Raw genomic sequence first — 18,227 nt, 5'->3', positions numbered from 1 at the left:
CTGCACCATCTTTACTAAGAGTAAGCATGAAGCAGAAAATCCTTCAACAGAGCTGTATCTCCCAACCATTTGACCATGCCCCGAATCCCGTTTGGATCTTGAGAAATCGACCCAAGTTTGTATGCTCCCCAGGCCATTGGAGCAACTTCCACGCCTGCCTGCAGCTTGCTGACTATCTCGCTTTTCTGTGTGCTGTTCGATGGCTCTGCAGGTGACAGTCTCGTCTGCCTCGATGTCTCCAGCAGCTACTCTCTTGCCTGTTTGCTGTGGTAAAATGGCGGCGGTGACGGAGAGCAGAGGTCTTGATATCAGCCTCGCAGCGTTACAGAGGCAGGATCCCTACATCTTTCATATTGTGGATGTGGCCAGTCAGGTAGCGCTGTACACCTTCAGTCAGAGAGACAATGAATGGGTGAGTTTAGAGCGAGAAAAGACGAGTTTAGGGACTTTATGTAACGTACTCAAGCGACATCGCTACTGCTGCTGGAGGGAGGTAGAAGGATGGAGTGCTGGTGCTGGATTTGGCGTAACTTGAAACCCGTTGATGATTTCTATATGCCAAATTGTGTTTGTGTTATTCTGTTGTTAAACCTGTCAACAAACGATCATATCACGCTTTAAAAGACTTGTGTATTGAAGGATGTGAGATATTCGTAGATGATTCTCTATGTTAGACTCTCACAGACCTAAACTAAACAAAAAATAAAAATGTGAAAATGTTAAACGATGATGCAACAAAATTGGGCAGGGATTCGAAAGCTCGGTGGTTTTACGCGACCTCAAATGTAATCGGAGGCGCACCTGGGACTCTGATGCTTGGAATTTTAAAGGCCTAGACACACTGACAATTTGATATAATAGAATTGATACTAAAAGAATTGACCACTTCGGGGAATCGGGCCTACAATTTTCAAATATCTGGAGAATTTCATTGATTTTCTGTGTCGGCTTGATAAGATTTCGAAATAACAACAGTAAATGCTGGAAACACACAGGTCAGCCAGCATGCTGCATGACCTGCTGAGTGTTTCCAGCATTTTTTGTTGTTTATCAGATTTCCAGTATCCGCAGTATTTTGCTATTGATAAGATTTTGGTTTGGCCTCTTGCAGAATTGCTTTCCAGATTGAATGGAACCTAACTCGCATGCAGTCATAAACATTGTAATTTATGGTGCCCTTTATAAAAAATTACATTCTCTGCACCTCCCAAGTATATAGAAACTGGACACTATTAGTGTTTGGAATAATCATGTTTCTATTACAGTGTTTATATAGAGCAGGGACACCACCCCCCCCCCCCCAGCAGTATACAAAGATCAGAACTTGTGTTTTTATAAATCTCCCAATGCTGAAGTAGAGATCACTCTCCATTAGTGTTAAGGCAGAAGCTTCTTAATTGTACACAGAAGGGGCAATCTGCAAAGTGTGAAGAGTGGACCCTGAATTATTGTATAAATAAGACACACCCTGGTCAATGTAGAAGAGCACAAGCTTCTAGTTCCTCTCACCCCCCCCCCAAGTATTTAGGACCTGGTTTTTCCCCATTCAAACAATACTATGTCATAGGTAAGTGTCACTTTTTCCAGAAAGGGTGTTTGTTTGTTGTCAATAATAGTTAACGGCTTCTTTTTAAAATAGTTGGTTGAAATTCTGGCAGGTGCTCTTACTCCTACAGTGTGTATGTTGTACAATTAAATGAGTATGCCCATCTAAAAATAAAACTTTGTTGTTTTTATTAATTCATTCATAGGATGTGGGCATTGCTGGAAAAGCCAGCCTTTATTGCCTGTCCCTAATTGCCCTTGAGAAGGTGGTGGTGAGCAGCCTTCTTGAACTGCTGCAGCCTGTGTGGTGAAGGTACTCCCACAGTGCTGTTCCAGAAGGGAGTTCCAGGATTTTGACCTAGTGATAATGAAGGAATGGAGATACATTTCCAGGTCAGGATGGTGTGTGACTTGCAGGTGAACTTGGAGGTAGTGGTGTTCCCATGCGCTTGCTGCCCTTGTCCTTCTAGGTGGTAGTTTTTGGAGGTGCTGGTGAAGAAGCCTTGGCAAGTTGCTGCAGTGCATCTTGTCGATGGTACACACTGCAGCCATGGTACGCCGGTGGTGGAGGGAGTGAATGTTTAAGGTGGTGGATGGGGTGCCAAGCAAGTGGGCTGCTTTGTCCTGGATGGTGTTGAGCTTCTTGAGTGTTGTTGGAGCTGCACTCATCCAGGCAAGAGTATTCCATCACACTCCTGACTTGTGCCTTTATAGATGGTGGAAAGGCTTTGGGGAGTCAGGAGCTGAGTCATTCGCTGCAGAAAACCCAGCACTTTTCGTCACAGTATTTATGTGGCTGGTCCAGTTAAGTTTTTGGTCAATGGTGATCTCCAGGATGTTGATGGTGGGGTATTTGGCGATGGTAAACACGTTGAATGTCAAGGGGAGGTGGCTAGACTCTCTCTTGTTGGAGATGGTCATTGTCTGGCACTTGTGTAGCGTGAATGTTACTTGCCACTTATCATCCCAAGCATGAATGTTGGCCAGGTCATGCTGCATGTGGGCACGGACTGCTTCATTATCTGAGGTGTTGCGAATGGGACTGAACACTGCAGTCATCAGAGAACATCCCCACTTCTGACCTTGTGATGAAGGGAAGGTCATTGATGAAGCAGCTGGAGATGGTTGGGCTGAGGACGCTGCTCTGAGGAACTCGTGCTGCGATGTCCTGGGGCTGAGATGATTGGCCTCCAACAAGCACAGCCATCTTCCTTTGTGCTAGGTATGATTCCAGCCAGTGGAGAGTTTTCCCCCTGATTCCCATTGACTTCAATTTTAGATGGATCATCCACTCAGCACTTCTAGCTGAAGATGGTTGCACGTGCTGGACTCTGCCATCATTGAGGATGGAGATGTTCATGGAGCCTCCTGCTCCTGTTAGTTGTTTAATTGTCCACCACTATTCACGACTGGTTGTGGCAGGACGCAGAGCTTTGATTTGATCCATTGTTTGTGGGATCGCTTAGCTTCCACTGTTTAGCATGCATGTAGTCTTCTGTTGCTTCATCAGGTGAGCACCTAATTTTTAGATATGCCTGGTGCTGCTCCTGGCATGCTCTTCTACGTACCTCAGGTTTGGTCCCCAGGCTTGATGATAATGGGTAGAGTGAGGGATAACTGGGCACTGAGGTTACAAATCTGCTGCTACTGATGGCCCACAGCACCTCATGGATACCCAGTTTTGAGCTGCTGGATCTGTTCTGAATCTATCCCATTTAGCAGAGATAGTGATGGAGGAGTCTGGAATGTTGGGTCAAATGATTGAGTATAACTATGTTACTTGACTAGTCTGTGGGTCAGCTCTCCCAATTTTGGCACAGGCACCCAGATGTTAGTGAGGAAGACTTTGCAGTGTTGACTGAGCTGGGTGTGCCTTTGCTGTGTCCGAGTCCAGTGCCGGGTGGTACAACCGGTTTTATTCTTATTGTTTTTCCTAGCAGTTTTTGATACAACTGAGTGGGTTGCTCGGCCATTTCAGAGGGCAGTTAAGAGTCAACCACATTGCTGAGAGTCGCATGTAGACCAGACCGGGTAAGGGTGGCAGATTAGTCTGGTTCATTAGTGAACCGATAGTTTCATGATACTGATACTAGCTTTTTTATTCCAGATTTATTTAATTGAATTTAAATTCCACAGCTACCGTGGGATTTGAACTCGTGTCTCTGGATCATGATTACTAGTCCAGTAACATAACCGCTATGCTATGACTGTTAATACGCAGGAGAAGACGCATGAAGTGCAACTGTAATGTAATGCAAAACAAATCAGAAGTGCAGATTAACTTGTATACTGAATCTTTTTCAGTTTTTTTAACGCTTATTAAGATGCCATTAGTGTTGGGGGATGGAACTTCTCCCATTTCAGGCACCCAGTTAGTTCCATCAGCCCTAACAGCAGAAATACACCCCTTACTGTGACATTTTAGCCATTTTGCACACCAGCCATCCTGAGCGAGATTGTCAATTAGTGCCAAGTTAGGGATACTGTGCGTCCATGCCCACCCCATTCACTGCACTCATTTCCATACAGCCAGTAGACAGAGGAGGCTTTCATTCCATTGGTCTGGGCTGGATTTGAACCCAGCTGGTTCCCACTGGTTTCTATCAACCTCTGGTATTTTAATATCTTGAAGGAAAGGTTTCTAATTCACATTTATTCATAGCAATTAAAGTTCATGTCAACACTTTATGCATGCACCAGAAGACAGTCTGCATAAAGAAAGAACAAATTTGTATTTATGTAGTCTTGGGATATTGCAAAGTACTTTACAACCAATGGATTACATAGAAACATAGAAGATAGGAGCAGGAGTAGGCCATTCGGCCCCTTGAGCCTGCTCCGACATTCAATGCGATCATGGCTGATCATCCAAATTCAGTACCCTGTCTAGGGTTGCAAAATTCTGGGAATTTTTAAAAGAGGAAACTTGATGCACTATCAATTGCTACAAAAGACTGGAGATTGAGTAAGTAATAAACAGGCTTTTATTACCAAAGAACAGAGCATGCCTCTTGGGGTTGCCTGGTATCCAAAAGGGCCGGAGGCTTCTGAGCAGCGACCTTTATACCCAGCCATGAGGGTGGAGCCAGGGGCGGAGTCAGCTGAGGCATGCACAGACAAGTACAACAATACTAACAACAGTGGTTTACCACATTCACCCCTTGTTTAGAATTGAGTCCGGCGGGGTGAAGTGCACTAAAAATTCGTGTACTGAAGTCTATCAGGAGGCCTTGTAAGCCGTCCTGAGCGTCGCAGCAGCGGCGGTGATGGTGCAGCATCCAACGTTGAACCCGGTGTCTCGTTCAGAGGAGGAGTAGCAGGTGGCGGACCCTGGGGCTGCTGCATGCCGTCTACAGGGGTCAGAGCATGGGTAATGGGAGGTAGCGATGGTGGTCTCTCAGAGGCACCCGAAGGTGCGAGGTCTCGTGCGGGGACTGTGTCCTGGGGGTAGGCAGGAGTAGCGGTGGGTGGCGAAGAGGGTGTTTCAGGAGCACCTGCAGGTGCGAGGTCTCGAATGGAGACTGTGTCCTCCCGCCCGTCCGGGTACACCACGTAAGCATACTGCGGGTTAGCGTGGAGGAGGCTCACCCTCTCGACCAGGGGGTCCGCCTTATGGGTCCTCACGTGCTTCCGCAGTAGGACGGGACCTGGAGAAGTCAGCCATGTTGGTAGCGAAATCCCCGACGTGGACTTCCTGGGGAAGGAGAACATTCTCTCGTGAGGAGTGGCATTGGTGGGTGTACAGAGCAGCGACCGAATGGAATGGAGCGCCGCAGGGAGGACCTCCTGCCAGCGGGAGGTCGGAAGGCCCTTAGATTTTAAGTTTAAAAGGACTGCCTTCCAGACTGTCGCATTCTCCCTTTCCACCTGGCCGTTACCCCGGGGGTTGTAGCTGGTGGTCCTGCTTGTAGCAATGCCTCTCGCGAGCAGGTACTGCCGAAGTTCGTCGCTCATAAAAGATGAGCCCCTGTCGCTATGGATATAGCTAGGGAAACCGAACAAGGCGAAGAGGTCATTCAGACATTTAATGACCGTGGTACTGGTCATGTCCGAGCAAGGGATGGCAAACGGGAAACGGGAGTACTCATCAATTATATTGAGGAAGTACACATTGCGGTCAGAGGAGGGGAGGGGCCCTTTAAAATCGATGCTCAGCCGCTCGAAGGGGCGCGTGGCTTTGATCAGGCTCGCTCTGTCTGGCCTATAAAAATGCGGCTTGCACTCGGCACAGATCTGGCAGTTCCTGGTCATGGTCCTGACCTCCTCGATGGAGTAGGGCAGGTTACGGGATTTGATAAAATGGAAGAACCTGGTGACCCCCGGGTGGCAGAGGTCATTGTGGAGGGTCTGTAGCCTATCAACCTGCGCGTTGGCGCACGTACCACGTGATAGGGCATCTGGGGGCTCATTGAGTTTCCCGGGCCGGTACAAGATATCGTAATTGTAGGTGGAGAGTTCGATTCTCCACCTTAAGATCTTGTCATTCTTGATTTTGCCCCGCTGCTTATTATGAAACATAAAAGCCACTGAACGCTGGTCAGTGAGCAGGGTAAATCGTTTTCCGGCCAGGTAATGCCGCCAATGTCGCACGGCTTCCACAATGGCCTGGGCCTCCTTTTCGACAGAGGAGTGTCGAATCTCGGGGCCCTGGAGGGTCCTTGAGAAAAAGGCCACGGGTCTCCCCGCCTGGTTAAGGGTTGCAGCTAGGGCAAAGTCGGATGCGTCGCTCTCCACTTGAAAAGGAAGGGACTCATCCACAGCGTGCATTGTGGCCTTCGCAATGTCTCCTTTTATGAGAGTGAAGGCTGCACAGGCCTCTGCTGTCAGGGGGAAGGAGGCGGACTTGATGAGGGGTCGGGCTTTATCCGCATAGTTGGGCACCCACTGCGCATAGTAAGAGAAAAACCCCAGGCATCTCTTCAGTGCTTTCTGGCAGTGGGGGAGGGGGAGCTCCATAAGGGGGCGCATTCTATCGGGGTCTGGGCCGATGACTCCGTTCTCCACTACGCAGCCAAGAATAGCAAGGCGCGTAGTACGAAACATACATTTGTCTTTGTTGTATGTGAGATTCAGCCGCTGGGCCGTCCGGAGGAATTTCTCTAGATTAACGTCGTGGTCCTGCTGGTCGTGGCCGCAGATGGTGACGTTGTCTAGATATGGGAAAGTGGCCTGGAGCGCGTTCTGGTCAACCATCCGGTCCATCTCCCGTTGGAAGACAGAAACTCCGTTGGTGACGCCGAAGGGAACTCTGAGAAAGTGATAGAGCCGACCGTCAGCTTCAAAAGCTGTGTACTGGCGGTCCTCAGCCCTGATGGGGAGCTGGTGGTATGCCGACTTCAGATCAATCGTCGAGAACACCCGGTATTGTGCTATCTGATTGACCATGTCAGATATGCGGGGGAGTGGATATGCATCCAGCTGGGTGTAGCGGTTGATCGTCTGGCTGTAGTCAATAACTAGGCGCTGTTTGCCGCCAGCCTTCACCACCACCACTTGTGCTCGCCATGGGCTATTGCTGCTCTCGATAATCCCTTCCTTCAGGAGTCTCGCTACCTCGGATTTAATGAAACCCCTATCCCCGGCACTGTAACGCCTACTTTTGGTAGCGATGGGCTTACAGTCGCGGGTGAGGTTAGCGAACAAGGAGGGGGGGGAGACTTTAAGGGTGGAGAGGCTGCAAATGGCGCGCGGCGGGCGATTTAAAAACTGCTGGCTGCAGACTGTGAGAGGGGGGAGGGGTCCACCATACGCTAAAGTGACACTCTTAAGGTGGCACTGAAAATCCAACCCCAGTAGGACGGCAGCGCAGAGATGGGGCAGGACCAGAAGTTTAAAATTTTTGTATTCAGTACCCCGCACTGAAAGAGTCACCATACAGTAGCCACCGACGTCCGCTGACTGGGCTTTGGAAGCCATAGAGATGCGATGACGCGTCGGCAGGACCGGGAGAGAGTAACTGCGCACCGTGTCGGGGTGTATAAAACTCTCCGTGCTCCCGCTGTCAAAAAGGCAGGTAGTGGCGCAGCCGTTTACCGTAATGTCCATCATGGACCTGGACAGTTGATGCGGGAGAGATTGATCCAGCGTCACGGAAGCCAGCGTATGTTCAAGCGTGTCGATGCGGTCGTCCGATGAGGCGGTGGTGGAGTCCGGGTCCCCCGTAACCAAAGTCGGAGGCGTCCAAGATGGCGGACAAAATGGCGGCGCCCACGGTCCCCACGCGGCTGGGGGAGCCCAAGATGGCGGACAAGATGGCTGCGCCCACGGTTCGCACGCAGCGCTGCTGGCGTTAGCGGTCTTCCCTTTGCAGGCGCTAACGTAGTGACCTTTCTTCCCGCAGCCGGAGCAGGTAGCATTCTTCGCGGGGCAGCGTGCTCTAGGGTGTTTAGCTTGGCCACAAAAATAGCATTTTTGTGCCTTGGACATCGCTGCAGCAGTTGGAGGTGGCGGTCCCATGGCCCAAGATTGCGGCGTCCACGGCGCGGGGCGATGAGGGGAGAAAGCGTCCATATTTCTGTGGGCCGCGTCGAGCGAGAGCGCGAGGGACACTGCCTTTGTCAGGTCTATTTCACCCTTCTCCAGCAGCCTCTGCCGGGAGTAGTCGGACCTTAGACCCGCAACGAAAGCGTCTCGTATCAGTCCCTCCGCATGTGCCGCGGCCGATACTTCCTTGCAGTCGCAGCCGCGTCCGAGTACCCGCAGTGCCCGTAGGAAGGCTTCCACCGATTCCCCGGGCTGCTGTCTGCGAGATCTTAAAAGGTGCCTGGCATAGACCGTGTTAACCGGGCGTGCATACTGCCCTTTCAGTAGGTCGATAGCCGCCGCGTAGGTCGTCGCATCTTGGATTAAAGTATAGACTTGGTGGCTCACCTTCGAGGCCAGGATTTTCAGTTTATTTTCATCAAGAGTCACGGTCGAGGCTTCCAGATACGCCTCAAAGCAACGCAGCCATTGTGCGAATTTAGTCGACGAACCCGCTTCTTGGGGGTCTAGGTCCAGGCATGTTGGTCTGAGGGCTCGCAGCAGCGCCTGCTGCTCAGCGTTTTGCGCCATCGGTTGATCAGCATCCGCAGCCAACATTTAACTTTGGTAATAAAATTGATGCACTATCAATTGCTACAAAAGACTGGAGATTGAGTAAGTAATAAACAGGCTTTTATTACCAAAGAACAGAGCATGCCTCTTGGGGTTGCCTGGTATCCAAAAGGGCCGGAGGCTTCTGAGCAGCGACCTTTATACCCAGCCATGAGGGTGGAGCCAGGGGCGGAGTCAGCTGAGGCATGCACAGACAAGTACAACAATACTAACAACAGTGGTTTACCACAAAACTTTCCATGGGAATTTTGGGAATTTATGGGAATTTTGAGTTTTTTTGCACACTGATGGTTTTTGTCTCTGACCCTTATATTATCTTTGTTGTCAAAATAGACATATTGTTCCATACAAATAAAAACAGGCTTTCAAAACTTTATTTAGGTTATAATTTTGAACTTTATTGAACCCCCACAAAAAAGACCCATCTAAAATAAAATAAAAAGAGCGTCAGCTTATTTAGCCTGTAATTTGTCCTTATTTTGTCCCTTTGAGTCTTCTACTCATGAGTCTTCTACTCCTCATTGCTCCTCCTGATTCTCTGACTCTGGCTCTGACATGTCCATTTCCTCCTCTGTGTCAGTGTCTAGTTGTGTGGTGGACACTTCTGTATCTGGCTCAATAAGTTGTAGGTTCGCCCGGATAGCCACCAGTTTCTCCACTCTCTTGTTAGTCAGCCTGTTGCGCACCTTTGTATGCGTGTTCCCAAAAAGTGACCAGTTTCGTTCAGAGGCCGCTGATGAAGGTGGGATTTGGAGTATCACCGATGCAATAGGTGACAGGGCCTCAGATGCACAAAGTCCCTTCCACCAGGTATGTGCACTGATATGCTTGCATGATTCCCATATCCCATCCCCATTCCAAAGACTTTGCTTGGTAGAGAACTTTGCCAGACTTCCCAGAACTTTGCCCACATCCAGATTGAGATGGTGTGAGAGGGTAGAAATCACACTGTAAGCGCTGTTGATCTGTTCTCCAGAAAGTATTGGTCTCCCAACATGCTTTGGGTCCAGCATGTATGCTGCAGCATGAATCGGCTTGACACAAAATTCTTGACGCGTCTGTATGAATTGAACAACTGCCTTCTCCTCTGCTTTGAGCAGCAGGGATGTGGGTAGGGCAATGCGGATTTGTTCTTTTAAATCAGTAAAAAGCCTGAGAACATCTGACAAGACAGTGTCATCTCCTTCAATCTGAGCAATTGCAGATGCTACTGGTGAGAGTAGTTTAAGGCTGCTAACCACTCTCTCCCAAAACACATCATCCAGCAGTATTTTCTTGATGGTGGTTTCCATATCCCCAGAATGGGATATTGCCATTTCTTGCAGCGACTCCTTACCCTCCAGAAGGCTGTTGTACATTATGACAACACCACCCCATCTAGTGTTGTTGGGCAGCTTCAGTGTGGTGTTCTTGTTCTTTGTCATTTGCTTGGAGTTGTAGGTTGCTGCAACTACCTGTTTTCCCCTGACATACTTAACAACTTGCTTGGCTCTCTTGTACAGTGCTTCCATGGTTCTCAAACCCATGATGTTCTTGAGGAGCAGGTTGAGCCCATGAACAGTGCACCCAATAGACGTAATATGAGGGTAGGCCTCCTCCACTTGACCCCAAGCAGCCTTCATATTCGCAGCATTGTCAGTAACCTTTTGTGATCCAAGATTGTTGATGACCGCTTTCAGCTCATCAGCAATGTATGTGTCTGTTGTCCTTCGTGTCTTTGAGCTTTCCTTGGACTCTATTATACTCAGCCTCCAGCAAATAAGTAGACAAAGCATGTCTGGTGGGAGGACCGTATGCAGGGCGAATAACATTGAAAAATCTCTTCCAGTACACATTGGCTGTGAGCACGAGGGGTGAGCCTGTTGCATATACAACTCTAGCAAGGCACTCATCTGCATTCTTCTGGCTATGGTTATCCATTGTATCAAAGAACCTTCCAAGTGGGCCAGGAGTTGCTGATGATAAGGAGCCTGATGCTGAATGAGAACCATCATCTTCTTGAATGGAAGCAGAGGAACTCTGGGCTGACTGCTGTGAGCTTTGAGTGAAGTTGTTGCATTTGGATAAATGCTGCTGCATCTTTGTGGCATTCTTTACATATGGCTTTCTACAGTGTTTGTACATGTACACAGTCTTTCCATCTTTAATGCCTGGGGTAAAATGCTTCCACACATCCGACGGTAAACGTGGCATTGTTCTATGCAGAGAAATAAAGGGCATTCATCTCTGTGTCGAACTGTGGTCGATCAGCATGATTGCAACAGGGTGAGTACATTTTTGCTGATGCTCCATGTGATGGAAGCATGACCTGTACACACACGACGCTACATCACCAATAGTGTATTATTTTGTATATTTTAAATTGAAGGACAACAGAGTTCAACAAGTAACTGGTTTATTTGGTATAAAGTCTGATTTACTTACTGCATCATCACAACATCAGCAGAAAACAAAATGACTTCCCTCAGGACCCCTAATCTGGATCTTAAAAAAACTATAGCAGTGTTACAGATGCCTGCAGGCCAATCCCAATTCGATATGCAAATATTACAAATAGAGGGAGCTAATCGCTCATCCAACCAATCAGGACACATTTGTTCACAGTCACACACAAAACTTGTAATTATTAAAACAAGCCAAGTAAGAAGATAAACATATATTGATTAAGAAATTCCTTAATAATTAAGATTCCATCTCTGTTAGTAATTTTAAGAGAGGACCTGTGGGGGAAAAAAAAGAAATACAAAAAAAACAATATTATGCTAGCATGTGCTTTTTTGGGCAAAATTCCCAAGCTAAACTTCCCGTGGAAAATTTCCGGAAATTTACCGGAAACTTTGCAACCCTAACCCTGTCCCTGCTTTCTCCCCATATCCCTTGATCCCTTTAGCCTTAAGAAACATATCTAACTCCTTCTTGAATATATTTAATGAATTGGCCTCAACTGTCTTCTGTGGTAGAGAATTCCACAGGTTCACCACTCTCTGGGTGAAGAAATTCCTCCTCATCTCAGTTCTAAATGGCTTACCCCTTATCCTTAGACTGTGACCCCTGGTTCTGGACTCCCCCGCCATCAGGAACAGCCTTCCTGCATCTAGTCTGCCTAGTCCTGTTAGAATGTTATAAGTTTCAATGAGATCCCCTCTCATTCTTCTAAACTCTAGCGAGTATAAGCCTAATCGACCCAATCTCTCGTCATACGTCATTCCTGCCATCCCAGGTATCAGTCTGGTGAATCTTCGCTGCACTCCCTCCATGGCAAGAACATCCTTTCTCAGATAAGGCGACCAAAACTGCACACAATACTCAAGGTGTGGTCTCACCAAGGCCCTGTACAACTGCAGCAAGACTTCCTTGCTCCTGTACTCGTATCCTCTCGCTATGAAAGCTAACATACCATTTGCCTTCTTAACCGCCTGCTGCACCTGCATGCTTACCTTCAGCGACTGGTGCACAAGGACACCCAGGTCTCATTGCACATCCCCTTTTCCCAATCTATTGCCGTTCAGATAATAATCTGCCTTCCTGTTTTTGCCCGCAAAGTGGATTAACCTCGCATTTATCCACATTATACTGCATCTGCCATGTATCTGCCCAATCGCCCAACCTGTCCAAATCGTACTGGAGTTTCTCTGCATCCTCCTCACAGCACACACGCCCACCCAGCTTTGTGTCATCTGCAAACTTTTGAAGTGCAGTCACTGTTATGTAGTCAAACACACAGTCCATTTGCACAAAGCAAGATACCATAAATATCAAATGAATAGATAACCAGATGATTTTTTTTGGTGTTGGCTGAGGAGGAAGTTTGGGACATGTTTCTCAATGTGTACTAAAGTAACTCGAAGCATTTGTAATATATGTGAAATATGATGTACATCAGACAGAATAATGTTGGTATTCAACTATAATAACTGTTAAAGATTTTGTGAATATAGAATGAGCTAGATCTGTTGAAATGTATTATATCCTCCACAATTAGATCATGCAGCCAAGAAATTCATAATCCATTCATTCAGCAGTGAATAATTCAATTTTTCTGTGCTCTTACTATCTCTTGATAATTGAAAGTGTCCCAAAGGAAGGATTCCAAAGATAAGAATAAACAACAACTTGCATTATATATGCCTTTTTAAAGTAGAAAAATATCATGGGTGCTTTATGAAGGTGTGGTGAGGAACGGACGCTCTGCCAGAGCGATATTACCTGGAGTGAACAAAGGCTGAGGAAGAAGAGGTGTCTTAAACGAGGGAAGGGAGGTCGAAAGATGGAGGAGTTTCGGGAGGGAATTCCAGAGAGTGGAATTCTTCGGCAACTGAGGGCACAGTCACTAGCGCTGAGATGAAGGGTGGGGAGATGCACAAGAGGCTGGAATCAGAAGAACGGAGAATTCATTGGTTGTAGAGCTGGAGGAAGTGTTACAGAGGTAGGAAGGCACAAGACAGTGGAGGGATTTAAAGACAAGGACAAGAATTTTAAATTTGAGGCATTGGTGTATTGGAAAGTTAGGTAGGTTAGCAAGTGTGGAGTTGATGGCCAAATGGATTTGTGTGGGACAGGATTTGAGCAACACAGTTTTGTACTAGCTGCCGTTTATGGAGGGAGAAGGATAGTAAGCCGGCAAAGAGAGCACTGGACTGGTCAAATCTACAGCAGGTGGGCTGAGTTAGTGGCAGAGGAGGAAATATTATGAAGTGGAAATTGGTTGTTTTTTTGATGGAGAGAATTTGGGGATGGAAACTCAGCCTAGACGGTGGCTGAGGAAGTTGATGGGCGCGGATTCTGTGGCTGGGGACAAATTATAGCTTCAGTCTTCCCAATATTTAGCAGGAGCCATATCCAAGACTGGATGTCATACAAGCAGTCTGACAGAATAGAGGTAATAGAGGGATTGAGGGAGGTGGTGGGAGGTAGGCCTGGGTGTCATCAGTCTGCAATTGGAAGCTGACCTGGTGTCTGCAAATTATGTCACACAGGGCAGCATATGAATGATGAAGAGAAGGAGGCCAAAGATGGAACTTCGGGGGACTGTGGAGGTGATGATGCAGGGGTGGAAAGAAAAGCCATTGTGAGAGCTGCTTTGGTTATGATCAAATAGTTAAGAATAGAGCGAAGTGAGTGGAATCCCAGGAGGGGGGCATACCTGATGCTGTGTCAAATAATAGAGTCTGAGTGCATCACTGAATCTGGAAAGTGTTCTGGAGGGTACCATTTACAATGTCAGCTGGCATGTGAACAAGGTGTACAGTTGGTGAACAGGAGCTTAGTGGAAATGGGGTCAATTGTGTAAGAGGTCGGTCGCGGAGAAAATTATCTTGGAGGGGGCAGGGAGAAATCGAAGTGAAATAGGAGAGCGATGGGTGATCAGGCCTGGAAGAGGAGGAGTGAGGTAAGGATGGTGAGCAAGGGGAAAGAAAGGCAGCAGTTGAAATAGAGATTTCCAAATATCCACAGTATTTCACTTTTTTGTTTTAGCGAGGCAGTTGAATGGATGTTCTTGATTTTGGTAACAAAGAAATCCATGAGCTCCTCACACTTGGCATTAGAGGTAGGGGAGAGGTCTTTAAGGAGGTGGGCAGTAATAGATAAAAGGACCCTTCAGGAAAATCCTAAAATAGTGGACAATTTTGGCAGTGGAGAGCGAGGTCTAGTAGCGCTTGATGTGTTCAAGCCATATCTGGCGGTAAATGGTTAAGCCAGTTTTGCACCAGGCTCACTCAAGTTTATGCCCCTTTGATTTGAGGGCTGCACAAAGGGAATGGGAAGGATTGGAGACAATGAAGGTATAGCAGGGGGTGACTAAATCAGAAGTAACGTTGAGGGAATAGTTGTGCAAATTGAGGCTGACAGAGGGCCAAAGGCTAGCAGTTGGGAGTGAGAAAGTGCAGTTTAAAGCAAGTTGTTTGCAGAAGGAGAGAGTTTTTTTCTAAGGTTGAATGCTGAAGGAATGTTGCTCCTAGAGACCCCCATGGGTGTATTCTTACCCCCTCCTCTTCCTTATCTACGTGTTGCCCCTTGGAAACATCATACTAAGATTTGGGGTCAGCTTCCAAATGTACGCTGATGACACAATGCTTTACCTTTGCACCACCTCTCTTGACAGCTCCACTCTGACATTCAATTTTGGATGAGTTGTAATTTCCTCCAGCTTAATATTGGGGAGACCGAAGTCATCGTTTTTGGCCCTACCACATACTCTGTACTCTTGCCGCTGACTTCCCTCTCCCCAGCCACTGTCTGAACCAGATTCTTCTCAACTTTGGCATCCTATCTGGTCCTGCGCTGAGCTTCTAACACCATATCCTCTCCATAACAAAAACTGCCTACTTTCATCTTTGTAACAATACCTGTCTCCGTCCCTACCTCATCCTATCTGTGCTGAAACCCTCATCCATGACTTTGTCACCCTGGACTTGACTATCCTAATGCTCCCCTCGACAACCTCCCATGCTGGATGTATGTTGTCTGGCTCATCCATCACCCCTGTCCTTGCTGGCCTACTTGGTTTTTCGATCCCCCAACACCTCAAATTTAAAATTCTTGGGCCAGCAATTCCTGTCCCAACGCATGAGTACGGACGGGGTACTCACGCATGGGCCCGGAGGAATTGCCGGTTTTCAGCATGCACAGCGCATGCGGGGAAAACTGGCATTTCCTCTCCTCTGACCCAAGGGGTTAAGAGGCGGAACGCGTGCGAGGTTTCAGGTAGCGCGTGCGCGCTGAACTTGCCTTTTTTTTTTGAAGAGTTGCCCGTGGGGAAAAGCCTCCGGTTTTTACGCGTGGAAAAAGCAGCCGTAAGTACTTACTTTTAACAGGTAAGTGGTCTATTAAGTAAAATTAGAAAATTTTTCCACAGGTTCATTTTTTTTGAAGACTTTGCAGTAAGGTAAGTATTTTTAGCCCTGATTTTTTTTTTTTTATATAATTTTTTTCAAAATTTAAAATTATTGTTTAAAATAGTTTTTTACAGTTATTTATAGTTTATTTAAGTAGTGCGATGTTTTTTAAAATTTTCTTTCAAGTTTAAGTAGTGTTTTGGGGCCAGGAGTTTTCATGAGTTTGACAGTTCTTACTATCAAACTCATGAATGAACTTTTGCAACCTCCCATTAGTTGCCCAGTGCTCACGTGATCCCAGCCGGCTCATCGCACTAAGTACGCCGCTGGGTCACGCACGCACAGCGCGGCAGGACCTGAAGCGGGCCAGTGACAGGAAATGCAATGCGGGCCAGGATTGAAATGTCAGCACGCTGGGTAAGTGCACATCGGGGGCTTGCACGCGCGGCAAGCCCCCGAACCTAATTTCTGGGCCAATATCTTCTGCCTCCACCATCCCCCACCCCCACCTCCCAGTTGGTGGCCATGCCTTCAGCTGCCTAGACCACATGCTCTGGAATTCCCTCCCTAAACCCCATTGCCTCTCCATCTCCCTCTCCCTATTTAAGACCCTCCTTAAAGCCCAACTCTTTGACAAAGCTTTTTTGTTGTTGCCATTCCTAATATCTCCTCCTTTGGCTTGGCATCGATTTTTATTATGCCACTGCAAGGTACTTTGGGACATTTTTCTAACCTCTATAGACCTTTTCTTCCCATCTTCTAAAATAAATTAAGACTTTCCTGTGAGATTTCTGAAGGGTGCTCTTATGGAGCTTGGGTATCTTGGTAGAAATAAGCAGAATTTATTTCTTGTAGATGGAGTGAAGCAAGGATCTTGCTGCAAATCTGGATTTGGGGCAGGAATGGCAGTTGGAACAATTGGGACCAAAGCCAACAGGTATCAAACACAGAGCGAGGGACCCCAAAATTAAAAATGATGATAACTTGTGCTGAACCACGGTTAATAAATGGTGTGTTAAGTCTGCGGAGCAGCAGTTGCTGAAAAACACTGGGAGCAGACCAGAGTGCAAAAAAACTAAAAAGATGATATAAAAACAGAAAATGCTGGAAATGCTCAGCAGGTCACGCAGCATCTGTGGAGAGAGAAATAGAGTTAACGTTTCAGGTCGGTGACCTTTCATCAGAACTGGAAAAAGTTAGAGATATAACAGGTTTTAAGCAAGTCTAACCTATATAGATCCTTAACTAAATTAACACTTCCCAGACTGTAAATTACCTCATCTCCCCTGGAGATCTTCCCTCCATGGCCTCCAACCTCATAGTCTCCAACTCTGCACAGCTTGCTTCTGCCTCCTTCTCAAGATCCACAAACAGGACTGCCCTGGTAGACCATCGTTTCAGCCCGTTCTTGCCCTACGGAACTAATTTCTTCCTATCTCGCCTCTTTTTCTCCCCTTGTCCAGTCTCATCTCACCTATATTTGTGACTCTTCCGACCCCCTCCGCCACTTCAACAGCTTCTGATTTTCTGGACATAACAGTCTTCTTTTCACCATGGACGTCCAATCCCTCTACCCCTCCATCCCCCACCAGGACGGCCAAAGTGCTCTACGCTTTTTCCTTGAACGACCAGTCCCCATCCACCACCACCCTCCTCCGCCTGGCTGAACTTGTTGTCGCATTGAACAACCTCTCCTTTGACTCCACTCACTTTCTCTGAATAAGAGGTGTTGCTTTGGGAACCTGTATGGGTCCTAGCTATGCTTGCCTTTTTGTGAGATATGTGGAACATTCTTTGTTCCAGCCCTACTCCGGTCCCCTCCCTCACCTCTTTTTCCGGTATGTTGATGAATGTATTCGTGCTGTTTCTTGCACTCGCCCCGAACTGGAAAATTTCATCAACTTTGCTTCCAATTTCCACCCTTCCCTCAACTTCACATGGTCCATCTTTGACTCTTCCCTTCCTCGAATTCTCTATCTCCATTTCTGGGGATAGGCTGTTGAACAATATCTACTATAAGCCTACTGACTTCCGCAGCTACCTTGATTACACTTCCTCCCACCCTGCTTCCTGTAAGGACTCTTTTCCATTCTCCGACTCCGTTGCATCGGTTCTGACGATGCAACCTTCCATATGAGTGATTCCGATATGTCTTCCTTTTTCCTCAACCGAAGATTCCCCTCCACCATGGTTGATAGGGCCCTCGACCGTGTCCGTCTCATTTCCCGTACTTCTGCTCTCGCCCCTTCCCCTCCCTCCCAGAACCACGCAAGGGTTCCCCTTGTCCTCATGTTCCATTCCACCAGCTTCCACATTCACTGTATCATCCTCCACCATTTCCGCCACGTCCAGCGTGATGCCACCACATCTTCCCCTCCCATTTCAGCATTCCGAAGGGACCATTATCACCCCCAAAGCACCCTCCCCTTCCCACGGCATCTTCCCGCGCAAGTGCAGGAGATGCGACACCTGCCCTTTTACTTCGTCCCTTCCTAGCGTCCAGGGCCCCAAACACTCCTAGGAGAGACAACGATTTACTTAAACTTCTTTCAATTTAGAATACTGTATTCGCTGCTCACATTGCAGTCCCCTCTACATTGGGGAGACCAAACGTAGATTGAATGATCGGTTTGCGGAACACCTCTGTTTAGTCTGCAAGTGTGACCCTGAGCTTCCGGTTGCTTGTCATTTAAGTTCTCTGCCCCACTCCCACTCTGACCTCTCTGTCCTCGGTCTCCGACACTGTTCTAA

The 18,227-nt window shown here is 47.5% G+C and overlaps 1 protein-coding gene across 5 annotated transcripts in view; it reads left to right on the top strand.

Annotated features, from left to right (window-relative positions):
• The first annotated feature begins 247 nt into the window (after nucleotides 1-247).
• The window catches only part of dcp1b (decapping mRNA 1B), a 144,209-nt gene continuing 126,229 nt past the window's right edge, over nucleotides 248-18,227 (top strand). For 2 of the 5 annotated variants that reach the window (XM_086008914.1, XM_086008912.1), the window contains exon 1: nucleotides 249-412. In XM_086008914.1, coding sequence (XP_085865040.1) covers nucleotides 275-412 — 138 coding nt within the window. In that variant the 5' untranslated portion in view covers nucleotides 249-274. Of the gene's footprint in view, nucleotides 413-18,227 lie in introns of all 5 variants that reach the window. The other 3 variants (XR_015081366.1, XM_086008913.1, XM_086008915.1) reach the window with 3 other exon arrangements.

The sequence above is a fragment of the Somniosus microcephalus genome, chromosome 16 (genome assembly GCF_052327205.1).
Source record: "Somniosus microcephalus isolate GS21.2 chromosome 16, FLI_Smic_1.0, whole genome shotgun sequence".
Taxonomy (NCBI): Eukaryota; Metazoa; Chordata; class Chondrichthyes; order Squaliformes; family Somniosidae; genus Somniosus; species Somniosus microcephalus.
This window is presented reverse-complemented; position numbering and strand designations above follow the sequence as displayed.